The sequence below is a fragment of the Xiphophorus maculatus genome, chromosome 14 (genome assembly GCF_002775205.1).
Source record: "Xiphophorus maculatus strain JP 163 A chromosome 14, X_maculatus-5.0-male, whole genome shotgun sequence".
NCBI classification, from domain to species: domain Eukaryota; kingdom Metazoa; phylum Chordata; class Actinopteri; order Cyprinodontiformes; family Poeciliidae; genus Xiphophorus; species Xiphophorus maculatus.
Window position 1 is genome coordinate 17,588,452 of NC_036456.1, and position 27,353 is coordinate 17,615,804.

The following is a 27,353-nucleotide window of genomic DNA, read 5'->3' on the forward strand; positions in this document are numbered from 1 at the left end:
CTTAAAATTAAATGATATTGAACATTTCTTCACATCGTAAGGCTGAGGCAGCCGTCACTTAAACCCAAAGCTTTTGACCAATTTTGAGAGAAATTTGCTGTAAAAATCAGAAAAATAAAAATTGGGGGATCTGTTGATTTTGTGTGAAAAACTGGAGGGGCTAATTGATGTAATTTGGAGACTAGAGGGCCACACAGAAAGCTACGGCGGGCCAGATTTGGCCCCCGGGCCTTGAGTTTGACACGTGACTTAGAGGGACTCCGCATAACTCGGCCTTTCACGATAAATTTAGCTGAATGATGAATTGTCCCAAAAGTTACTGTTACAAACAACAATATTGTTGCTTTGAAACACAATAATGCACGTTTGTTTTCTCAAAGTTAAATAAACTTAAATTTTGTGAAGAACAATTCACTCACTAGTTGAGGAAGATATTTAAAATTTCCCAAATAAATCAAAAATGTATTTTGAAAACAAATTTTCGGAAAAAAAAAAAATCTAATACATTTTTTATGTATTTTATAATTTTATTAAATAAAATTGTTATTTTATTTTAAACAAAAATTACATTTATATATTGTAAATAAAATAAAAAGAAACCCTACTGACAACCAAAACCATAAAAAATGGACTATGATTTCTCTCTAGACAAAATTTTTCTCTCCCAAAAATATTAATCATGATTTTAATACATCATGTGATTAATTGATTATTGCAGCTAACTGATGAAACCTCTTGATAAGAACTTAGCTGTCCATTTAAAGCGTCCCAACTCTTCTGCGTTTGTCTATAACCCACATTTCTCAGTAAGTGGACATGCATGACTCCACATCTGCGAAATTACAAAGCTGCAGCAGCGGCAGGGCAGGCAGACCGATTGCGTCTGTGTGTGGAAGAATGGCGGCGATATTGTGTGTGCTTGTATGCCTCTGCATTCTGTGTCGGTGTGCTTTGCTCACATTTGCTTTGAAATGCAACTCTATCCAAACCCGGGCTCCCCTAATGGGAAAAGGATTATATCACTCAGAACGGCGAGCGTGCATCTGCTGGTGTGTGCGGGTCGAGAGGCAAATAAAACACACAGACAATAATGCAAGCCAGCCAAGCCGGGAGTGGAGTGAAGGATGGTACCTGTCAGGAGGAGGAGGAAGGAGAGAGGAGTGATAATAAGAGGCTCAGAGGAGGAGAGCAGGAATGATAGAAAGATTAGAGATACATAAAGGAAGTCTAATCGAAATGAGAGAAGATGGGAGCAATTGATGAGGGAGGAGATAAAACTAAATGAAAGAGGAGAGAGATGGTGGGGATTTGCAGCAAGAGTGAGAAGGAGACATAAAGGGATGGACAGATTAAGAAAGAAAGCAGCAAAAAGACAGGAGCCGTCGACATCTACAGCCCCACAGGCAATACAAGACGTGCTCCACCTCCAAGTGTAACAGACTGCGTGTTCGAGAGAGTGCAGGTGAGTGAATACGTGCCTGTAATTGCAAAAGGAAAGTGGCAGAAACACTGAGGCGAACGAAAAAGACAGAGCAGCCGTACAAAAATATACACAAGTCACATCAAGCTCAGATGGCGACAGCTTCAGCAAAGACGAGAGGAGGAAGGAAGGGTTGATGAAAAAAGAAGTGCAGCAGAAGTTTGAGAAGAGAAAATAAACAGGGCCAAGGCTTTTGGAGAGCTGGAAAACCTCCAAATAGACAAGTCAATGCCAATTAATGGCAGCCTTCCTCCTGTAATTCACTGAATGGTGCAGCATCATTAGCTCTGTCAGAAATTATATTGTTAAAACTGCACCGCTGGGTATCTGTGCAGGTGAGTTCAGCTTGATATTCCTGCTGTTCAGCGAATGCACTTTCAAGCAAAAACGATATCAAGCAGCAAAAGAGCAGAAAAAAGATCAGTTGTTACAATTATCCTCTGGCAAAGAGGCATTTATACTGCAGCCTCACGCTGGGCAGGTTGTTACAGATTCAGCTGGTTTGGAACAACAAACTGGATGAGTTCATCGCTTTTTAAACAATAACTACCAAAGATCATTACTAATCTGTAACAGGACGGATGGATGGATGGATAAAACAATTTCAGGTTACTATCAGACAGTTGTTCTTTTTAATGAAACTATTTTTAGCAGCAGGTGATGTTTACCCTCAAACTCTTGTTCATTCTTTCCTAAAAATATGAAGTTATGGATGTTGTGACATCTTTGTGATTGGATATGAACAAAAATGCAGGAGTCACACAAGCTATAAATTTCATGTGTGTCCAGCTGAGTTGAATCGTTTATGTTCCAGTTCAACATAAATCCTTATGATTTAATTAGAACAGGAGTAAAAATACCTTCAGCCTCTACCAGCATTAAAGGGGCTTTGATCAGTTCAGTCACAGAAGTTTTACATCGGACTGAATCCGTCCAGTTAATGATGCAGCAGCCATGCAGTTTGCCTGTTCAGTAGTTTGGGACCAATTAGCAACAACAGAGGCTTGATGCACAGTTTCTAAATGGGAGGGGAGAAGTTTGCACCAACTCTGAGGATGATGATGTGGAGGTTGGAGGCATGAAACGCCGGGTTTATGCTCCTGAGGGCGTCCATTGATCTGAGAGTGATCAGTTCTGCACATTAAGTTGGACAATGGGTGACGTTTGTGTGTGTAGCCATGAGATCAGGAGATATTCTGCTGTTTGTAGTGGAGAGCCTCCGGTGGTTCTATAAATCTGTCTTTTTTAATTAAAATGATCATAACTGAGCCACATTGCCAATGATTTAAGCTTTTAGTTCAGCTAATGTCACTAAATCTGTCTTTATGGTTTGTCTGTTATGCAAAAGATCCCAAAGAACAATTATTCACATTTTAAGAGTCAGAAAAATGTATTTTACTGATGCATTTATTACAGCGGCTCTGCAGTCTTTATCAAGACTGATTAACAGTCTTGATAAACTTCCAGACTTAATTCCCTGTTCCATTGTTTCTATTTATTTATCCATCCATCTATTGATCCATTCATCCACCATCAGTTTTTTTTCTAGGGTAATTCTTCTCCAGATTTTAATTGCCTTACAAGAAAACACAACCAATTTATACAAAAATTGGTGAAAATCTACCTTAAATTTTAGTAGTAATGTTTTATGGTGGGAAGATGCTAAACATTTAATTTATGTCATCATCACCTCTACTAGTCATGTTGTCTTTTGACTTCAAAGTTACACGACAGCAGTTCTGTATTTTTATCTGGAAACAAAACATTTAGATGAAGCCACTCAGTTTCCTTTCACATAAACATATAAAATCAAATCCCAGAGCCATTAAACGTGTATGCAAGTCATCTCATGTAGCAAACTGTACAGTTACAAAATTTGGGGACTTAACATCTTGGAAAAGACACACAAGTGTCAAAATCTATTCAATGTCAAGACATAAACGATTTCTGCTAGCAATTCTGGGTCATTAGTGTGGAAAGCCAGTGATGATGAAGTAAAGACCGTGATGATATCTCTCTTTAGATATTATATATATGCCTTGACCTCCAGTCATTGCTATGAAGGCACCAATTTTAGGAAAATAAAAATGCTCAAGTTGCATCAGGCCTGAATGGGTGTGGATGTTCTGCTGCTTCAAAAAAGATTTAAACCTAAAGAGTCTTTTTGAAACAAATTACTTTTATGCAAATACCTCAGTGATGATTAAAACCTCTCAAAACGAGCTTCTTTTGCGTTTCATTGTTCTTCACATGAAAAGTCGTGCAAATGAAGTTCTTTGGCGAGCACAATCCTTCAGCCGCAGCTGCAGACTTCAGACATAGCTTTGAGTTTGAGAGCTTTCTGCCTTAAAGGGTATGCAGGGGACGGTCTGCATACTGCCAGCACATTATGTGGTCTGTCCTCTTTACGTCTACATCTCGTAAGCACACTCCTTCACCGTTATAGACAAACTGACAGGGAGAGAGACACAGGCATTGTCAAGCTAACAGGGTGCAGCAGAGAGCAGCGCAGCACCCGTAGGCACACGGAGCCAACATTGGCTTGTGCAGTGAAGCCCACAGAGTCTTAATTGAATTGATAGAGAACATGGAGAGAGAGTGGGGAAGTTGGGGAGAGAATTGATGAGCAAAACAGAAATGGAAAGTAGAGAGGAAAACGGAGGCATGAATCTAAAAAACATAGGAGACAAGGAGGTAGATAAATAGATATAGAGCTGACTGAGGAATAAACATTTGCAACAAAATGAGAGACCAGAGACCAGAAAGGTTTGATAAAGAGAGAAGAGGAAAACAATTAGAGTGTGAACACAATAAAAGAGGAATGAATCTATTATGAGGATGGTAAATAACGAAGGAAAACAAAGGGTTTAATGAAAGATAATGAGAAACAGAAAGGCAGGCAGGAGGTAAATTCTGGGTGCAAATCAAACTGTTGAATGGATAATAACGTTTCTCCACATGATAGCAATTAAAGTTTCCTTTAAGAGATCAAACTGTGGACTGGAGGTAGACATCATGAACTGGCCTGAAACGAGGCTCCAACTATAAATGAGAGGATGGATAAAAGTGCAATAACTAAAGTCCTGGCTGCACTGAGGCGTTGTTAGATTAAACGCAATTAATGACTGCTCACTAAACAAAAAGAATGAAAATTGGGTGTAAAAAATCTAATTTTCACTCAGTTTTAGCTCAGGCATAAAGCGACCTACAAGCATCGTGTTAGTGATGTGATGGTTAGCTCAGGGGAACGTGTTAATGAAGACAGAGCAGCTGATTTCTGACTGAGTTAGACGAGCAAAATGGTCGCTTTAAAAGACAGAGGTGCGACAAATCCTTCTTTAATCCATCTGGCTGAACTGTTCCTGTTTCATTCACAGTTTTCACTCAGTGCTGGCTTTTTTATTTTATTTTTAAGTTGTTACGAGGGACCGTGGTGAAACCTTAAACTGCTGCTGCGTCAGTTACTCAACAGGTTGTTGCTAGGTAACCAAAGAGTGAGTGAGTTGCTAGGTAACCAAAAAGCGCTCAGCTGGCTGTGAGAGGTCAAGCGGTTAGAGTGTTTTTTTCTGCCTACATCTCCCACAATGCTGTGCGTTTCTGAATCATGCGTCTATCGCCATGTGTTTTGCCATTGATTTATTTTACAGCCCTAATAGAAAACCAAAGCTACTGCACACCTTCCAGGCCGCAACGTAATGCTCATTTAAAATTTTTACTCAAAATTTTGATGGAGGCGGGTACAAAGGAGCATTTGAAATAATTCAGTTTAGTTTTTGGGGATTTCTGTAACTTTTACTGGAAGGCAAGAGCTTATACTCCATGTACAGGATGTGGGACGGAACCAACAATACCCTACAGTTACTTGATTGCGGTAAAAAATGCCATTATGTACCTGGAAAATACACAATACTCTTCTAAGTTTAATCTGCTTTGGTACATAAACCTGAATATTCGGCAACACTTTATTTGACGGGGTGTGCATAAGACTGACATGACACTGTCATAAACATGATATAACATCTGTCATGAACATGAAGGAGCCTTTGTGAATATCTGTGACTGTTGTCATGAAGTGTCATTCGGTAAATAATGAAACTTTTAATGCAAAGTTGTTCTAAAAGTTGCATTAAAAGTCCAGTGAAAGTGCCAACTTTGCATTACTTACAAAATAATGACACTTTAATGCAAAGTTGGCACTTTTACTGGGCTTTTAATGCATCTTTTAGAGCAACTTTTCATTAAAAGTGTCATTATTTACCGAATGACACTTCATGGTAACACTCAGACTTTCATACAGGCGCCTCCATGTTCATAACAGATGTCATGTTTATGACAGTGTCATGTCAGTCTTATGCACGCCCCATCAAATAAAATGTTACCAAATATCCTCATAATTCATATATTTTGGATCTAAAGCTATTACCCCCATCACAGAACCTGCAGTACTTCATCTGCTTATGTTTCATAAAAAAATCCAACTCTGCTGCATTAATAGATACGTTTATTCAAATAAAATCCTCTTTCATCTGTTTTAGATCAAACTAGTGAGGAGTAAACTTGCACAACATTGTTATGCAAGTAGAGCAAGAGGTGTTGTTCATTAGATTCAGTAAATGTGATAGATGCCGGTGGAAGAATATTAAACACACACCACAGTAATATTTGTTATGCAGCAGAGCATTGCAGGTGAAATTGTGTATTTTGCATTTATTGCTATAAACGCAACGTCTGCTTGACTTACAGTTGTGAGAGGATGCAGACCTGTTTGCCTCACTGTGCCTTGCATTTAGGGTAAAATCTGAAAATTGTAAACAGGATTTTTCTATTTTTGGATGAATTGTGCCAAGCTCTCCATCAAAGCTGCACGCCCAAACCAGGATCATTACATACGTGTTTGCAGTTTGGTTGCTGTTGCCTGGATTTTTGTGTTTCCGTCTCACCTTAATGAGGTCTCCGAGTAGTTTGTTTGCTTCAGCGTAAGCCTTCTTCACCTCCTTGAACTTATTTCCAAGCCCCATACTATGAGCCTGCAATGAAACAGACCACAGCAAGGATGAGCAGTACATACAAACCTTTCATTACCTTCCTTTCTAAAGGAAGAAAGTCAAGTAATGTTTGCCCAGTCAGTAGCTTCAAATTGCTGATCTTCAGAAGCCTTAAAGATCAGCACACACACTATTGTTACATGTGATTTGCAACAGCATATTTTGGCTTCCTGAGGCGGGTATGTTTTTGTTTATCTATTTATTTTGTTAAGTATACAGCTCTAGGAAATAACTTTAAATTATCTAACTGGGAATGTGGAATAACAGGGTAAAAACCAAAGTAATCTGCTGGAAATTATTTGGTCAATCTCTGTACGTTTAGTCAAAACAACCTGTTATGCAACAGAGACGGCTTCCCAGAATCTTAGAAATGTTTCCACGGTCCTGTGGCAGCACACGTAAAGGATCGACTTTAGTATAGATGCCAATAAGGGTCACAGTCCTTGAAATAATTTGGACAGACAAGATAAGTTTATTAGGGACGGACTAGCCATGGGGCGTCAAACTCATTTTCATTTTGGACTGTTGCAAAAATCTGAATGTTCTTAAAGGGCGGGTTGTGCCAGAATCTATTGATCAAACCCATTAAATTGTTAAAATATCAATCAGTAGCTGTTTCAGCATTCTATAAGTGTTTATTAAAATTAAATAATATTGAACATCTTTTTTCAGCGATCAGTCCATCCAGGATTTCATGAATATTTGTGTGTTTTTGTTTTTTTGCAATCAAAATGATTGCCAAGATTTTTGTAGCCAATTTAGAAATATTTGTAAAGAATTTTTTACAATATTTGCTAAATGTGACTTTTTATTACTCGCCACATCGATCATGGACTACGACTTGACATCAAGTAAGTCTGAAGCAAAAGTCACTTAAACTCAAGGTTTTTGCAGCAAATTTGAGAAAAATTTGCTGCAAAAATCAGAAAACAAATTAGTCAATCTATTAATTTTGTGTGAATTTTGCAAGTTTGTGAAAAACTGGAGGGGTTAATTAATGCAATTTGGAGTTTAGAGGGCCAGATAAAAAGCAACGGCCCAAATTTGGCCCCTGGGCCTTGAGTTTGACACGTTTACTAGCTGATCATCGATCTTTAAAAACCCTGACCTGCCAAATCAGATTTTGGTTCATACAAACTTAATTAATCTGCAAAAGTGCTAAAGATAATGACATAAGATCAGTTGTTCTCCCAGAACTAATGAAATTGGGAATAAATTATCAGCCAGTTCATTTATTGATGCATCTCAAATTTGTAGCTACAATGATTTAAAAGAAAAAGATAACAATCCTTTCAGATTTTCCTTGGCTGTGCATCATATTACAGTCTACACATTTCTCAAATCTGCCTCTGATTGGCTGATCGAGCCTCACGACGGCTCCTTCTCTGGAAGCTCTGACTCAGTCATTTAATTTCCCTTTGAGATCAATAAGGTATTTTCAATTTGAATTGAATATTAAAAGATGAAAACCTGATACACCAAGAAAAAACAGTCAACGTGAGACTTGATCATCTTGTAATTATTGACTGGAAGATGAGTTTATGTTTCATAATCTAAAGCACTTTGAACTGCCTTGTTGCTGAAATGTGCAAGACAAATAAACTTGATTGATTGCCAAGATTTAGTTGGATTTTTTATATACTTTTTTGCATTGCACAGTTTCTACTTTCCACAAATTTTGGGAAGAAATCTTTAAAAAATCTGTAATTGTACTCAGAATCAATCAGTGACTAAAAAATAAATGCAAATTCAATGTGAGGAAGAAAAAAACATCCAGCAAAATGAGTCAGAACAGAGATTCCTTTTCAAACAAAGAATCACAGAAAACCCAACTTCTCTCCAGCCGAGAGAGAAAACAGTTTCTAAAATTCATTGCATGTAAAACACAAAAGGTCAATTCCCAAAAGCTTACAAAAGTACCAGCATTATGAAATGTGATGCTAAATTGAACTAATACTTGTAACTGAACCGTTCTCTGCAAAAAAAGAGGAATGACATAAAATTCGATTTGCTTTCACATTGAAAATAAAAATCAATCTGTGTCAAGTTGACGACATGGAAGGACATCAACCTGGAAGTGCAGGTTGGTGTACTGTCCTCCAGGTATCTCGTTCTCGTAGACGTCGGCGTTGCCCGACTTCATGGTGGCGGTGCAGTCGAAGGGAGCGTACAGGCCTCTGGTGACCTCCCAGTACTCGCTGTAGTCGAACACCTTCTCCAGAGCGATGCCTGCAACACCAGACAGCAAATCAATGATCACTGCAGAGAGACGCATAATTTGGAAATATTCGCAGAGAGTCTGCAAGATTGTGATGGAAGAGGCAGTTTGTGGTTCAGATCAAGCATAAATCGTAAAATCTTTTTGATGATCTGACACTAACAACTTTGTTTTGAAACCACAACTTTTTAAAAATGTATCTGATAAATTACGGCATAAACTAATTTACAATTTCTATTACAATGTCACATTTGCAATGACAACCAATGTAACAGCTCATCATTTATCAGAATTTATGAAAATGTTTGCCATCTCGCAACACGTGCCAGCTGATAACATTAGCAATTAATTTGAATGCATGACACAATAAACAAGAAATTTCTCAGTATTTAAAGACAACTGAACATCTCAGCATGGGTCTAAATGTTGCTGGTTTCTGTGATAAAACATGGTTCAATAATCACCATGTTTCTCATAGACGATCTGATATATTCAACTTCCTTGTTCTTATTAGCACAAGCTAAAAAAGCTGTTCAGTATTCTTGTCTAGTCTCTAATATTTAGTGAACCGTCTGTTTCTCCTTTGTGCGACATCCTTCTGTCAGTTTACCTTTAATTGGAAAAAGGAGCCCTGGTGCTGAGGCACAAATGGCTCTACAGTTTGTATTTTTGCAAACAACGGTAGCAAAACAAAATAATAATAAAAAGCTGTTGTGACAGAGTGACGAGGTTGTAATTTAAAATTAGAAAAAGAAACACCAAAGTGTTTCTGTGCCTAAATTGTGATCTCGGTGAAGAAATACAGCGAGTCCGATGTTAATGTGAAATTAATGTGCATGTAGCTGCTCCTCAAACTGCCTGCCAAGCTGGTGGGTAATTGGGTCCATTTCCTTCTCTGCTTGCAAACACATACAATTTTTGGATGTTTCCTTTAAGCTTCCAGAGTGAAATTACAGCTTCATTTTTACACAGGAAAGAGGCATTAAGATCAGAGAGCAGCAATCTTGAATAACAGAGAAAGCATTTTTATCAAGTGATCAGTAAAACAATGCAGGGGAGACTAGGGTAAGACGAGCCAGTGGGTAAACTAACCCACTCTGCATCTAGGCAGTGGTGCACATTTGATGTCATGTTAAAATAAATATCCTCCATTTTGGAATCCCTCTAATAGGGGGAAGCATATGATAATGTACTAAAGATGTTTTATATACAAAAAAAAAAACCCAATAAACTGTTTCTAGCTTGTCAAAGTAAAATAAAAATATGCATTTTAGCAATATAGACTCATGTGAAAGCAAATTTATCCAGGTCTAAAAATGTGTAGGTCTTTTTATCTGTGTAGCACATTTAAAAATAAAAGCAATTAACCAAAATGCTTCACAATTTACACCAGGAGTGTCAAACTCATTTTTGTTTTGGGCCAAATCCAGATCATTCATGCTCTTAAAGGGTCAGTTGAGCCAGAATGTATTGATAAAACCTGTTCACAAACTGTTAAAATATCAACTAATCCTTAAAATTAAATAATATTGACCATCTCTTCAGTCCTTCCAGGATTTTGTGATTCTTTTTGTGATTGTTTTGCAATAAAAATCAATGTGTTATTTGGTAATTTTGGAACTAATTGGGAAATATTTGTGATATTTGCACGTATTTATGACGGTAAATGTCACTTTTTATTACTTGCTGTATAAATCATGTACTATAATCTGACATCAATTAAGGCTGAAGCAGTTGTTCAATACAAGTAAGAAAGTTGGACAAGTTTTTAGAAAAATTAGTAGCGTGAATTTACACAATAATTCTCAAGAAACTGGAGGGACTGATTGATATAATTTGGCAGTAAACAGACAAAAACTGCATTTATTTGATTGATAACATAATATTTAAGCAGACTTAAATTAATCTAGAACTTAGTGGGCCACATTAAAAGCTACGGCGGGCCGGATTTGGGCCACGAGCCTCGAGTTTGACACATGATTTACACCAACCGTCATAGTATAAAACACAGAATAAAATAAGAAAATAAAACTCAAATGTACACCATATGTGATGATTCGCCGGCATATTAAACCACGTAAAAAAATTAGCCAATGATTAACTCTAACTGCTAAGATAATTTACAGGCTGGAATATTTGTAATTAGAGTAATAATGAAAGAATATCTTCACAAAGGAATCACCAAATGTCCGACAGGAGGAGGGTAGTAGTGACTAGTTACACTTACATGAGTAACTTTTTGGAAAAAACTTCTGTAGGAGTAATTTCACTAAACCATACTTTTACATGAGTAATATTACTAAGACTAAAATTGCTATGAGTACAATTTGTGGATCCTCTACCCAATAGTGGGTAAAAACAAAATGTTTTCACCAAAACATGGACCTGACACAAAACTACAATTTATATTGAAGTGAGACCTCTTGTTTATACACCAGCCTTGTTGTTCTATTGTTATTTTGTATCTGTTGAGGCTTTTGCGCCATTTTGAGATCGAAAGAATACAGTAAACACCATATATCGTCTTTACTTTAACATATATACACATTACTAACTACGTATTAGTTTCACATATTTTAATTTTAAAAAATTAACTGGAGAGGTGTTTTTTCTGTCTGAATTTGTTATATTTTATGTATGTTTTTTTTCATTATAGTCAATAAAATATCTGAATTTGAACATAAAATTATGTTTTTTCATTTGATGACAACATCCGTTACTCAGAACATACTTAATACATTTCCTACTTTCCTACTCAAGGCATTTCTTGAATAAGTACTTCAGGCGAGAAGAGAAATGTTTTTTTGAGAAATCTATCCACCTGTGTCCAATATAAAACTATGATATCAAATATTGCAAATATAAACTGCGGTGTAAAAATAAGGCTCAAAAATAAGTCAGGAAAAACTCTTCAAGCTCAAACAAGCACAAAGAAAACTTGACAAATCATGTAGAAAACAAATACTTAGAAATAATTGTACATTACATACACCACATTAGCTTCTATTAACTGACAATGAGTCTAAATTATGACAGCAGTAAAAAGATTAGAAAATTAAGCCCAGGAGAAATCTGACTAACGCTACAATGCTCAGGGACACGGAGATGAAGGTTTGCATTGCTCCTCGTCTTTCAAAGCAAATGCTGTGAGAAAACAACTTTAAAAAAATATAAAACAGATGCAGCGTCACGCATCATCGTCAGATATCAATCACCAGCAGATTAAATAGAGCAAAGATAAATATTAGAAACAAAAGGACAACAGACACAAATCAAAACGAGGAGCTGAATGTTTGTGAGCGACGATTTCAAACTGGCTCGTGACCTGCATCCGTTTTCAGTTTACCTCTTAACATATGTAACATTTATGCTTATTTTACAATACATTAGAATAAATTTACTGAAATGTGTTAACTTTTTAATGGTATTCTAATTTATGGAGATGCACCTGTGCTTTTTACCATCATTACTCTTTCACTGGCACATTTTAGTCTTTGTGTAAATGTTTTAATGCCCTTAAATAAGATGTTTACATGTGACATTTTTAAACCTCATTGTTAGGACTGCTTTTTAAAAAATTCCAATTTGGTACACATTTAAGTTTTAAAGTCACTGTTTGATAAGGTCATGTAATCTTATTTATATAGCACATTTTCAGCAACAAGACATTTCAAAGGGCTTTACATGAATTACAGGAAATACAAACAAAACCCCCCAAAAAATTGCAAAAGAAAAAACAACAAAAGTACTTTACAATTACAACCTGGTAGGAGTTTCTCTAAGGAATAAGAATAAATACTCCACAATTTACAAACTAATAGTTAAGTGGTAAGTTTTGCTATGCATTAATAATCAAATCAAATTTTAATATGTTCTAAAACTTTAAATAATATAAAACTTACAATCTATAAAGATGAAAAGATCAGATTATTTCTTATAATTTAGCTAATCTGATTTTTGTAACGCTAACTAACCCAGAATTTTAGTTTGATTGATTTCATGTCAAAAAAGTCAGGATATATATCTGATTTCAGCTCTTTGTTGTTTACGGTATTTGCTTTGTCTTTGATTTCTTTTATTTTAAATTTTTTCATAAAATTTCTGTATAAAAATTGACTTGGCAGTACACCCAGTTCTGATTCTGATTTGTGTGCATTCAACTCCTCCACCTTGACCGACTGCAGCGCTGCGGCATCAATTAAAGCCATGCATGATGCATGAGGGGCGAATGCAGTCAAACACAAGGACCACTTTAATATGCATCATCATTCAAACTGAATAATCTGCCACACTTAAATTGCACAGGTGTGTGCGCGCAGACTCCTGAGTACACACAATGACATTTTAAGCAAATTTTTAAAAAATTCCAGGGCAAAAAAATAATATGAAAATGGAAGAAAATGAGCAGTGGGAGGGATTTGGTAGAAGAAGCTGCTAATGGCATTGTCACAAACTGGGAGAGGAAGGAAGAGGAGGATGTAGAGACAATGTGACAGAAGCAGGTATGAGAGCTGAGGGAGAGAGGGATGGAGACAGTGTACAGCGATGATTACAGGTTTGGAGGCAAGACAGGAGAAAAAGGGAGTGTGGGAGTAAAGGAAAGCAGTAAACAGGCAAAGGTCAGGAAGGTATGGAGGAATCCACGGGAGAGACGCGCTTGATTACAAAAGTGGTGAGGTAGGCAAGACGAGAATGAGGAGGGAACTGGCATTAAGTGAGCCAAAGATGAGAAGAGGAAAGCAGCAGAAAGTGACAGGAATAAAAGCATTAGGTAGCGAGGAGCGTGTCAGCCGGGGTCACGCAGAATGAACACATGTATGAATGCAGAGTCGAAGTCTCTCACCTGAATACCGGCCTCATCTTTTTTGGTTTTTCTGGCCTCAAATTGATATTCAGCCATCAAACTGAACCGTGTCTCAGCAACATATCATGCTTCCTGCGTGGCCCCGGCTGATATCAGTTTGCTCCACAATCTGAGCATGAACCTGCCACCGCCTGCTCTGAGCAAACATGTCGATGGCGAGCGAGAGCAGCGGCCATGCAAAAAGGTTTTCCACTAAAAAGGCCAAGTCACAGTGAGAACGCAGCGTGTTTTAATGGCTCTGTTGCTGCGCGGCTCACAACACTCAGAACAAGAAACGTTCCTGTTCGTGATGAATTTTGCTTTTTCTGTGAACGATTGTTTGAATATCTGTAGAGAAAAATCAGACCAGCAACGAAGTCAATTTAGCTGCAAAGACACCAGCCGGGTCAGACTCCACCAATAGTTTACTGGTGTATTATGTTTGACAAAAAGCACCACAGTTCCTCTGGGAATATTGACAGGACATCATGTTGTCTGTTTCGCTGTTCATCCACAGAAAAAAGGTTTGATAAAAGAAAAAAAATGCCTCAAATGCAAGAAAAATAACAGTTTTTGTTGGAAATCCTTTAGAGTAATGTTTTAACCTATATGGAGAAATGAGCAACAGTTCAAAACAAAACAAAACACAATTTGCTTCCAAACTTTCTTATATCTTACCAAGATAAGAAGAGCTAACTTATATCTTGATGATAACTTTAAATTAACTTTAATGCTCCTCCATGACGGCATCATGGAGGAGCATTGTCGTGATGATGTGCTAAAAGGCCAAGTGTCGGAAAGAGCAGAAGCTTCTTAAAGACACAGAGACTCAATTTGAAGGCGTCAAATTGCAAAGTAAAATTTCTTGGTTGAACATTAAGTTATATTTTTACAACTGAAAGTAGCATAATTACTTAATTGTGCTATAAAATGGAACTATGTCTGAAAAATACATAATACTGGCCTTTTAAAGTTCACCTACCATCACCTATTAAAGTCCAGTACTCTCAGATTTTGCAGTAGAATGTAAAATGTAGCTATTCATAGACTTTTTCATTGAATACACCTAAAATATTCCAAAGAAATGCAAATGAAATACTTGGGTGCAATACTACTTTACACGCTATTGGATATTGGAAATCAGCCAATCCAGGAGGCCCATTTGGTTTCCTTGTCGCTGATTGGCTGTGCCACCAATATTGGATGAGACAGTGGAGGTTACCCTCTGTGGTAGCGCCAAGACGGTTTCCACTGCGTCTTAATGCATATTAAGGTATATTTGGTGGTAATAACAAATTCGCCACCCTGGATATCAGCCAGTTGTTGTCTTTGTGAAACTCAGAGCCTTCAGCCACAAGTTGGTGGAAACGTTGGTCAACTTCAGTGCACGTCATTTCCAGAGAATCCGTGGACCATGGTCCTTCTCTGCAGCCTGGACGCTGTAGAGGACAGGTTTTCTATGGATAATCTAAAGTCCGCTAGCAGTGAGCTCTTCCAGTAAAATGCTAATCTCGTCTTTGGTTATTGGTGTCGCCTGTGCGGGAGCATCTTAGTCTTGTTTGGATTTACCTTTTGACTCTGACATTCTTCGGGTTGTGGGTGGTTAACAGAGGCAAAACATTTTTAAAACTGGGAGTTTTAGGATGTTTATAACTTAGGAGCTGGTTAGGACAGGCTTTTAAGGTAAAACTGTGCAGGAGCGACCCTAAAACACGGTTTTACCAGAAAATTACGGTGGCCGACAGGTGCAAATGCGCAGCAAAAGAGAAAACATGCAAACAAAAAAAAACACGCGCACAAATTAAATGCGGCAAGCAAAAAGCGAATAAAATGCAGCAAACAAAAAGAGAGACGCAAACAAAAAAGAAGACACCCCCGAATGAAATGCAGCAAACAAAAAGTGTTGAAAACGGAAGTGCTCCAGACCACTAGGGGGAGTCAAAGAAAATAGTATTCATTTCTATGGGACCAGATGCAAGATTCAGAGAAAGAAATTTGAAAGAAAGTAAAGGTATGTATTACTATATTTCTTTTCAGATACGCCGTCTTTTATAATATTATAGAATAACAGAATAATTTATGGGTAGCGTGATAGACTTTGTGTCAGTCATACCGTTCTGGGCTCGGTCTCGTAGATGCTTGCCCGAATTAGCAAAAATCCTATTTTCTTTGACTCCCCCTAGTGGTCTGGAGCACTTCCGTTTTCAACACTTTTTGTTTGCTGCATTTTATTTGCTTTTTGCTTGCCGCATTTAATTTGTGCGCGTGTTTTTTTTTTTTGTTTGCATGTTTCTTGCTGCGCATTTGCACCTGTCGGCCACCGTAGAAAATGGGTAAGTCTACGGTAAGAAAATGTGCAAGTGTCAGAGTTCTACATCGTTTCTAAAATGTCCCGCCTCAGACACTCCATCTGGTTCAAATGGGAATTCAATGATAACTGAACTGTCACTTTGTGTTTTAAATTGTATCTGAGCGCATCATTGTTGGATAAGCTTGGATAATTAACAGGAAAAGCATCTGATCTCAACAAACACCACAGAGACACTTTTAATAAAAAGCATAAAATAAAACCCTTACTGGTTTAACTGTGCTAAGTGACTCCAGAAGCAGCAGAGTCAACCTTTGATTAAGCAGCATAATTAAATGTTATCCTTATCAGAGCTTACAGGGGGACTTAAACTAAACCAAGTTGTTCATTAATGCATTATCTGCATTAACAAACTGCACATAATGGGACTAACATTCTGCTCTACCACAGCAGCAGCAGCATGCTGGACCTTACAGGGCAGTGAAAACGTAAACAAAATTAGCTTCTCGAGGTTCTGAGGAATGGAAATGAAGGATCAGATCGACTTAGCAGAGCAGAGTCGCTTTTCCCAAAAGCATTTCTCCACATAACCATCTATTTTCACATCACTTCCCATTAATTTAAACTCGTTTCATGTTCCTTTAGTCTTTAAAACACATTTTCCTGCTGCCTGTTTTCATATCGCCGCCCCTCGCTGTGGGAGGTGGAGGTCGCCGAGAGCGGGGAGCTTTTTCACGGCCCATGAAAGGTATACACTTCAGAGTCACTGTGGCCAAAAATAAAAAACCCACAGGAGAAAGAGCACATAAATCTATCTCTAAATTTATCTTATGACCTCCTCAGAGGAGCTCAGAGATCTCTGATAAAACCTGGCGGATCGGGAAGCAAATAAATAATAATCACAGTGAGGTTGCCGTGGAGACCCAAAAACCCCTGACAGGCTCCAGAGAAAGCCACCCCATTGTCAGAGCAAAGAAGGCTGCCCATGGCAACAAGTCTTACTCTGATCAAAATATTTGTATCTAAAAACACAAAAAGGGACTTTTTGTAGAAAAAAAACAGTTTTGTTTTATTCCACTTTCAACTAATTCATGAGTTAAAAACATTTTGCTTAGGGCTGCATGTCTTTATCGACAGCCGACTTCTTTCTCCTCTCATCATAACCGCATTCGTTCGTCATTACTCAGCAGAGTATGCGGGTCTCCTTCGCTTCAGGGCCATAATTACAAATGCGTCATTGATCTGCTGATTGATTTTTCTTCCCTCATGTTAAGTAGCAGACTTTCGCTCAGAAAGAATCAAATTATTTCTACGCAACACTGGTGATCTAACAAACTGTCTCATTAAAAACTACGCCCAGTAATAAGAGCATGGGGAGCAAATTTAAAGGTATTGTTTCATAACAAATTTTATCCTGTCAAATGTAATTAGAAGGATGAAGTGACATGTCTTTATATTATAACTATTATCTACTAAACACACAGCACTTCATGTTGAAAACAGCACTTATCAAACCTCAGTAAAAATAGCTTTTTTGTTAAAGATTATTCAAAATAACTCATAGTGAGCACTGAGATTGCACACAAATAAAATTTTATATTTATAACATCGAATCACAAACATCTCTACTGTCTCTAATCAGAAGTGTATGTTTCACTGTGTGATGAATCCAAGTTATAAACTTTACTTTGTGACATTTGGCAATTATGAATCTGGGCAAACAAAGATCATATGTGGGGTTCCTCAAGGCTGTGTTCTCGGTTCACTTTTTATTCACCATAAATAACCTCTCTGGGTCGGGGAAGACGTCTTTCACCAACCTGAGGATTTTAAACATTTCAGAGTTTTGTTCATGAAAGACGGGAAAGTGAAGCAGAAGATCGATACGCAGATTGGTGCTGCGTCTGGTGCTCGATTGTTGTAGTGAATAGATGTTTCCACATGAGAAATGTCCATTACAATTACTGAGTCAGAATCTTCCCCAATTTAAAACAGAACTGACAGAAATCACAGTTTCCAACTCCAAAAATTCAAGTGTCAAACTAGTGTTCTAGTGTTAAACTAGACTCAATGTGCAGAAAAAGAGCATGCATAAATCTCAGATTGTCAATTTCTGTCAATTTTATTATAAATCAGTCTCCAACTGTATTAGTAGCTCCTGCGTACTTTCTCAGTAGGTAAGATTCTCACATCTTCATGATTCTTTATTAAAACCAAACCAGGCAGATGCAGCTCGTCCTTAGCCGGGATCTGGCCAATTTTATGTTTTCTTTTTTTATATATCAATCAAATTAATCAAATGTTATTTACTGAGCACCTTTCAGCAACAAAGCATTTCAAAATGCTTTACATAATAAAAACACAAAAATACAAAGTCATGCAACAGAATCAACAATCAAAACAATACATTTAATCAAGTGCCATCATTAAATTCTTCATTGATTATGTTTCAAAAGCAACTCTAAACAGCTGAGTTTTTAGTCTAGATTTAAAGGAACTCAGTGTTTCAGCAGTTTTGCAGTTTTCTGGAAGTTTGTTCCAGATTTGTGGCGCATGTAAGGTGAATGCAGAGCAGACCAGAACCAGAAGACTTGAGAGGTCTGGAAGGTTGATACAACAGCAGCAGATGTTTCATGTATTGTGGTGCGAAGCCGTTCGGTGATTTATAAACTAACAGCAGTATTTTAAAGTCAATTCTCTAAGCTACAGGAAGCCAATGTAGGGACTTTAGAACTGGGGAGATGAGCTCTAACTTCCTGGCTTTAGTCAGAACGTCAGCAGCAGCTTTCTCACCAAAGGTTTAAATTTCTCAGCGTTTACTCACCAGTGTCGTATTTAGTCCCTTTGGTGCAGGCGACGATGGCCCCCATGCTCGGCTGAGACGTCATCCCAGCCATGGAGTCAACCTACAGGCAAACAGTTCATATTGTCTTTTTAAAGAAGTTTATTAGACCACATTCATTTTTTTGCTGCAATAATGAACTAGTCAATAAATTAACCTGCTCATAAGGGAGTATCTTCAGGATATATTATTTAGAGCGTGATTGTTGCATAACTCCCAGCTTTCTAAAAAAGAAGAACCTAAAAATGGTATTTTAGGGTAAAGCTTTGTTGAGGTTTGTAATGTTGATGAGAGGAAACAGAAACTGAATGCGACCTAGAAGTTCAAACAGCAGGCCATTACTTAAATGCAGCGGCCCAGGCTGAACTTATTGAACAAAGTGAGGGAAATAATCTCGGCTGCAGCAGTTGTTTCGTCTCGCTTTGTGACATTTCACCAATGAAAACTGAACCAGCTAACAGAAAAAACAAACTATTCTTTACGTCGTAAAGCTAAAACATTCAGTCAGAACTAGCTGGTCAATACTCACCGCCACGTCGACTACATCAGCTCCTGCTTCTGCACAGGCCAACATGGCCGCCACTCCGGCTCCAGCTGTGTCGTGTGTGTGCACATGAATGGGAACATCTGGGAAGCGATCCCTCAAAGCGCCGATCAGAAGCTTGCTGGCCTCCGGCTTCAGCAGGCCGGCCATATCCTGCAGAGAGAAACAGGACGACATGTTGGCATCAATATGAAACAGTCGAGGTTATTATAGTCACGGCCTAAGATTCAAATCTCTGCCTGGAAATTTTTGCTCATTTCAGTTGTAGGAAGTTCTTTAAATGTCCCTGTGAGTAAATATGTTTGGCCATTTCTCTATTACCACTGGAGCTTTTGATATCTTGCAGCTATTTTGAAATTTACCGTCTATTAAAAGAGTTTCATCAGATTAAACTGAAGTAAAACGTGCCCCCTGCAATGGCGGGAGTGAAATTACCGTAATAACCAATGTTGGCTGGGAAGAGAAACGTCTCCTCTTTCATAAACCGCTGGAATTTTTCAGATAGCGAAAAGCATCGCAGAGTTATGACAACATTGGCTTGTAAAAATGTGTCGTCGGTGATACCGTTCGGCTGATAACGGCTAACTAAAACTAATAAGATAATGAACCCTTAAATTGAGAAAACATTTTCATTAAGTGAAATAAAAACCGGGAATTTATGAGGAAAAAAACTACAAATAACTGGAACCATGTCATGTCTTTATACCACTAACTAAAATCTACTGAAGTTATAGATATATGTGTGTTTATGAAACCATTAGCCTTTCAAACAGATGTGAAATTGATTTAATTTTTTCCCCCACACAAGCAGTTTACGTCAGCGGTCGGCAAATTACGTCACTCCATAGTCTACGTCCGTAAAATGGCAACAGCGTCAATTGTTTGTTCAACAATAATTCAATACATTGTTGAAAATGGCAACTTTTACTGAGTATTCATTATCCAATTGTTGTACACATAATCACAATACAATACTTGGACATTTTTTAATTCTGCACCTAAAAAACAAAGTATAAAAAATCTAAAACAGCTACTACAGCTAATAAAAACTAAATTAAAACAAAATAATTTTAAAGTATTGGAACTAGGGAAACAGTGTGTAGTTTACCCTCTAAACCGGCTGCAGGGAGACTGTTTTAATGTAAAAGCTGGTGTGCATTAAGCCACACGTACATTGTTACTTTTCTATCAGGTTACCTGTAATACGAGTTATTTGTTGTTGAATAATACATATAAAAAATGTACAGTGAAACAGAGCTGTGTTGCTTCCATTCAGAGGCGTGTCGTCCCTGTCATGGAGGAGATTAACCAGCTGCAGGGACGGAAGCAGACTGTCACGTCTCTAATTACAGAAGCAGCAGAGAAAGAGTGCAACTCCTCGGTCAGCGATTTATCTTCGCCAGCGATTCACCCAGTTTCCAGGTCAATCAGCTGCTGTCCTTTCAGAGGTGCTACTCCCCACTTCTTTCATTTCTGCTCCCAGTTTTAAATCGGATTTTTACCACAACATCCCAATTTACGTTTTTATAGCAGACTCACCTTTTGTTTTCTAGATGAAACATCCTAGTACATCCAATTGGATTGTTACATAACCTACATTCACACAGCATGTCTTGGTCCTCAATTCTAACATTTTTGTTCATACTACTAATTAAATATGACTCAGAATCAGTAGTAGTACAATTGTGATGTCACAATCTATTCAAATGACATGCTGCCATGTTCTTCTTAGAAAAAGAAGCTCCATCTTCCAATAAATCCATACTTTACTAGTTGTTTTCTAGTTATTTCATGAACTGTAACATTTAACATCCTGCCCGAGGCGTTCAGAATCTGAGGTCAAGCACTTTGGCTTTCTGTAATTTTTGGCAAGAATCGCAAACTCCGACCTTCACTGACACAAACTTCTTTCATAATTATCATTTTTAGCCATTTTTTATGTCCAGATTTGGCACATCTGGATTCTTCTGGTGCTGAATTATGATGCATGTTTCGGGTCAGTGCTGTAAAAATCAGACAAAGCAGATGCATATCTGATTTAGCATCACACATCGAAGTGAAATGGTCGGAACTGGGCCGTTCAGACCCACCACGGAAAAGTCGTATACGAGTCGTTTGAAACCAAAGTTAAATGTCTTGTTTATGCATCCAGTAATTTCTAATTTCCAAAGTACAAAGTGATTAACTTTTCTTAACCTAGTTTGAAACATAATATGATGGTTCTATAGTATTTTTGTAAACTCATACAAATTGGTAGTATATACTAATTAATTTCAATACAGTTCTACAGCCAAGTTGCACCAAAAATAGATGTTTTTTTTCATTATTTAGAGGTTTAATTTCTAAGATAATGACAATATTACATAAGATAATAATACATAAGATAAATAAAAAGAGAGATGTGTTATGGTCTACCTAATCTTCTAGACTGCTGTTGTCAGTCAACAGGATAATGTAAAAGAATGTCGGGTAATCGCTGTGCTCTTTTTCTTTATGGAAAGTATAGTGGAAGGAAAAAGTGTGGCAAAAATGGTGCACCAGCACAAGTGATGACTTTGAAAGGATTGATTATGAATGGTAGCTGAAGTCTGTGATTTCACAGCCACCAAACTGAAGTATCCAGGGGCAACGGCTGTTACATTTCTTGGGTTAATCCACTTCTGAACCAGACAAAATGTCAGAACCATCTTACTTCTGCTGAGGATAAAAAGGACTGAACTTGATTTGTGGTCAAAAGTCCTCTTTTCAAGTTACAATAGTCGACTATCTGGAAATTGTGGAGCTTTATAGAGATGCTGATTTAATTTTCCACCAGGACATTGCAACTAAAGATACGAATATTACTGATATTACTAAAATAAATTACATTTCGTGATCATATTGAAATCTATTGACTTGGACCTGACACATAAGGTCATTAAATACATGTAAGGTAAGGTAATTTATTTATATAGCACATTTTCAGCAACAAGGCATTTCGAAGTGCTTTACATGAATTAGAGGAAATACAAACAAAACAAAAAACAGAAGAAAAACAAAGGAAACCATTATAACCTAATAGGAGTTTCTCTAAAGAATAAGTTCTCCACAACATATAAATTAATAGGAGTTTCTCTAGAGAAAGTACTAGGAATTAGGAAACTCCAAAAATTAGCAGAAGCAGCTTATTGTACTTTATTAACAAACCCAAACTGTGCAAGTTTCTGCAGGAGCAGCTTGTTTTGAACTGCTCCAATCTGAGGCAATTTTAACACAGCGCAACACACTTGTTAGGGAAAAGTCAAGACTGTCCTGTTTCTCATGAGTTTATAATAGCTTTACTGTCACAAGGGAAATTAATTTCTGTCAACTTTAACATTACCGGTGCAGCGAGGCTGATATTTTCACCTGCTTGCGTTCCTCACAACGTTTTCACCGACAGCGTTTGTGACGCATGTGAAAACGGTGTGTGATGTATGAGGATGAACCCCGACTCGTCACAGAGAAGCTGTTCTAATGTTACTGATTAGTGACATTTTCCATATGTTTAACCTCCATTTATGAACTTAGAGCTACTAGTTAGACCAGCTTTTTCATGCATTTCCCACAGCTGCATGCCATGATTCACACACTGCTGCGGCGTGGGAATTACTCACTTCTGCTTTAAAATAATCGCTCATGCTTGAGTAAGACATTTATTATTTGTTGGAACTATTTGTTTATTATTTTCGAAAACAGGCTCAAATATGAGAGTTTTTTCACCTGGAAAGAGCTGGGAAGCTTCAGGCATGTTAAGAAGTCAAACTTTAACAATTTCTTACTGCAAAGTCTGAGTTTTAACTCAATCACAATAATTTAAGATCGATGTTCTCTCAACAACCAAGTTTGGGAAAATCTTCAGCAGAATTAATGACTAAACTGTTTCCAGCTCCTTTAGCTTTCCAGGTCATGACGCCTCCAACGCCGTGCTTCACAGCAGGCATAATATCCAAACACTCAGAACCAAACATGGAGAAGCAGAATTCAGTTTTTAATTCTCCTCTAATCTGGAACAAACGTCCAGAAAACTGCAAAACTACTGAAACACAGAGTTCCTTCAAATCGTGACTAAAGACTAATCTGTTTGGAGTTGATTAATAAAAACTTATTTTAGTTTTTTTTTTCAACTTTTCATCGTTTTCTTCCATTTTGCCACTCCACACTCTTGCTCATTTTATGTTTTCATCATACAAAGCACCTTGAACTGTCTTGTTGCTAATATCCATCTTCATCTTTTTATGCGAGCCAAACTTTACCAGTTGTTTTTTAATTGTCAAGTCATGAACTTTAACCTCTAACATCCTGACCCAGGCCTGTAGAAACTCAGATGAAGCGCTTTGGTTGCTCTGACCTTCGGAGGCGTCCGCTAACTGGGAAACCTGCCAGCCATCTTAAACATTTCTCCCTTGAATAGCCTTTATTATTTTACAATAACGGGATCCAAAACGGTTGGAAATTATCTCAGAACCCCCCATCCTAGACTGATGCTCCTCCATCTTGGCATCGTGTTACTGCAACGCAGTATTAGGGCCAGGCTAGCAGTTTTTTAAAATTAAAATAATGTTACACTATTACGTGAATAAAATCATAATATAAACCTAATAAAATTTAATTATGAGACATTTTTGTTTGAGCTGAATCTTTAAAGTGATGTTCAAAATAGCAGGCAGGAAAAAATCAGATTCACATAAGAAAATACAAAAATATATGAAGAAATGATTACGAGAACAAAAAGCTTAGTGTTAAGCTTAGACTTAATATAAGCAGCTCTGGAAGTCTATGTGGTTTGCATAACTGTTTCGAATTTCTGCAGCTGATAATATTGTCTGATTTTATTTTAATGGCACTGTGCATATTAATGAATGTACAATGTTGTCGTAAATATACCAGATTTAACTCATTTCCATCCACTGTTTTATAAAACCAAACAAGATATAAACATTCATACAATTTCGGACATTAAAATAAGAAATGCAATTAATATTTTGATACTCATTAAAATATTAACTCTTTCCTTGTTTGTAAAACTAATACCAATGCTTTAATGCTTTATTGTGTAGTTCTCATTAAATTACTATTTTACCCTCATATATTAATAATTTGTTCTTGTAACTAAAATAAATAAATAAATGTAAAAAAAATGTCATAATAATGTTACTATTTTATGCTTAGATTTTTATCACTATTACTAAAAAAATGTAAATAAATTCATAGTTTTGCCATAATAGTCCATCGGATGTTACACATCTGTATGTTTCAGGCAACAAATGCTGAAAATCCTGCTTTTTTAGTTAGTTGTTCTTACCGATTATTAGTTGATAAGATATATTGAATTCGCAGCTACGTCCTCTCCTAGATCCTAGTCAAAGTAACAAAGATATACTTTACTTTTCTCATGATAGCAACTTCCTCAACATATTTCTTTGCCTTTTTATGACAATCCCAATTAATATAACAGCAACTGCTTCTTTTTAGTAGTTCTGGTGCTTCTATTTAAAGAAAAACTTGTTTATTTATAAACTGAAGAAAGAAGCAAATTAATCACCAAGTGAAAATTCATTCCTGCTCTCAGCGGAAACTAAGGCCCCATTTACACGACAGTTTCTGGTGAAAACGAAAGAGTTTTGTTGTGTTTGTAGTTTACATTTACATGAAGCCACCAAATGTTTTCTCTGACAACGGCACAGATTGAATCCAGAGTGCAATGGTTCTAAAACGTACCGGTGTCCGTTGTCTTGTAAACAGAATAAATGGATCTTTCTTGTCAGGGAATCTCTAGCTCATGCATAATATGACGTAAAACATAGCTGCTTCCTACAAACCACAGAAGAAGAAGAAACTACTGACAATGCTGGTGTTACTACAATTTGTGTTTCCCCATCAGATACGGTTCCCTCAGCGTATCTTCACCGCTCCGCACCGCCCAGGTGGCAAAACACACGTGTTCTTGTTCAGTGCTCATAACAAGCACTCGCTTGTTCAGCGCTCTTATCTAGAGAACTACGGACACCCTGAAAGTTCAAACAACGTGTTTCAGCGAAGTTATCCCACTTTTTTCCAACTGCACCCTAATCAGACGCACATAGTGCGAGTTTTTCCCCCAGTATCTAGGGAACGGTACCTGATGGGGAAACGCGAATCGACGTGCTTTCAAGTAGAACGTTAAAAAAATAAATAAATATTGCGCACTTAGCTTCAAAGACTTTAGCACTAACTAGTGGCTTGGTGAGGGCATTACACCTTTTCGATGTGTACCTTTACTGTGTAAACAAAGATTGTAATTAGAATGTCTTCATGTAAATGTGTCAACAGAAATGGAACAAAAATTAAATTTTTGTTGTATCATTGTCATGTAAACAGGGTCTTAGTGTAAATCGAAACCAGATTTTTATTGATAGGAAAGCTTGGACTCCTCAGATGACGCGTCCTGCTACCTCATTCTTTATGTCTGCTTGTTTTTCTGTGGGCTGACTGACTCACTGGGAAGGTTCTGCTTCTGTGGACTGGGTTTATTTTAGAAAACCTTAGTGGGCTGTTAAACGGCTAGCAGAGCGACACCTGGACGCCAGCGTTCCGCCTTCATTTCCTCACCTTGATGGAGAGGATGTGAGTCCCGGCTTTGACCAGCTCGTCAGCCAGCTTCATGTAGTAGTCCAGGGAATATTTCTGCCTCATCGGGTCGGAGACGTCGCCCGTGTAGGAGATGGCGGCCTCCACCACGCCGCCGGCTGCTCCGGCTGCCTCCATACCCAGCAGCATGTTGGGCAGGTAGTTAAGAGAGTCGAAGACGCGGAAGATGTCCATGCCGTTCTCCTTGGCGACCTCGCAGAACCTGGAAGAGCAATGCATTCACACTAAACACGTGTCTAATGAGCTGTCGACATGCAAAACTGAACCCCTGATACTAATCCCTTCCCATATATTTGCTCATAAACACCGCTGCACCTGAGTAAATAAACTATTCTCACTATTTTCATGAGCGGAGAGCTTAACCAGCCTGCAGGAGCAGGCAATAACTGGAGACAAATGTACGGCGGAGTCATTATCCCAGCTGCTTCTGGTAAATCCCTCATTACTGCCTTTGCCCCAGTATCTTAATCAGGTTTTTCAAAACCGCAATGAGCGCCGACTGCAGACGTGTTACTCTGAATGCAATATTTACCCAAATACCGGGAGCTTTTGTTTCGGCCAATAAACGGGAGTGTGGCCGCCTGTTTGTTTATTTGTGCCACGAGACGATTACCAGTCCAATATGTGTGCGAGTCCAGTGTTAACACAATGTGCTCTGTGTTGGGGGTTTATTTGGGAACAAATCGAAACCACTGCTCTGACTAACGCCTCATATTTAGGTCATTTAAAAAAAAAGAAGAAGAAGAAGGTTGAGCTTCATAATATGATTCAACAATCTTGTTGGCAGGGGATCGACCCTCCAGGCGGTTTGGAAACAACTTCCTGAATACAGTACAGGAAGTCACATTACAACCAAAAAACTCAAGGTATTTCATTTGGATTTTGTGCGATAATACAACGTAGTGGGTATTTGTGATGTTTTCTTTTTTTAAGTATTTTTTAAAACTAACAATCTGAAAAGTTTAGCCTACATTTTTCTTTAACCCCCCGAGAAAAAGTCCAGAAAAGTCACTTAATTAGTAAACAGACTCCATCTGTTAATTAGGTTTAGAGTTATTTAAGCTCCAAACCTAAAAACATGGATGTGCTTTGTGTTTTATTGTTCACATTCCTGCCAGTCCACAAACAAATCCAACGGATTAAAAACAGATACACGCTGTGTTATTCAATTATACTTAATCTGTCACATAAAATCCCAACAAAACACCTTGAAGTCAGAACAAAAGTGGCTTTAGGACTTCTGCTGCGCCTTAAATGCAGCAGTCCTGTGTGTAAAACACACTTTAAATTGAATCAAATAAAATCAGCAGTTGATTTGATTTAGCTAATGAAGATTGTGCGGGTTACTTGGTGGCGAGCCGTTTTGGGCGAGGCGGTGGCAGAGTGTAGCTGAGGATGGAGAGGGGAGTCAAGCGAACGGATCAA

At 37.7% G+C, this 27,353-nt stretch overlaps 1 protein-coding gene across 1 annotated transcript in view; it reads right to left on the reverse strand.

The window, feature by feature from the left end:
- Positions 1 to 27,353, reverse strand: part of pc (pyruvate carboxylase) — a 371,443-nt gene that overhangs the window by 28,057 nt on the left and 316,033 nt on the right. Inside the window, exons 17-21 of the mRNA XM_023345780.1 lie at positions 25,890 to 26,130; positions 19,266 to 19,433; positions 18,719 to 18,800; positions 8,597 to 8,754; positions 6,421 to 6,507 (exon numbers count right to left, since the gene is read on the reverse strand). Coding sequence (XP_023201548.1) covers positions 6,421 to 6,507; positions 8,597 to 8,754; positions 18,719 to 18,800; positions 19,266 to 19,433; positions 25,890 to 26,130 — 736 coding nt within the window. The remainder of the gene's footprint in view (positions 1 to 6,420; positions 6,508 to 8,596; positions 8,755 to 18,718; positions 18,801 to 19,265; positions 19,434 to 25,889; positions 26,131 to 27,353) is intronic.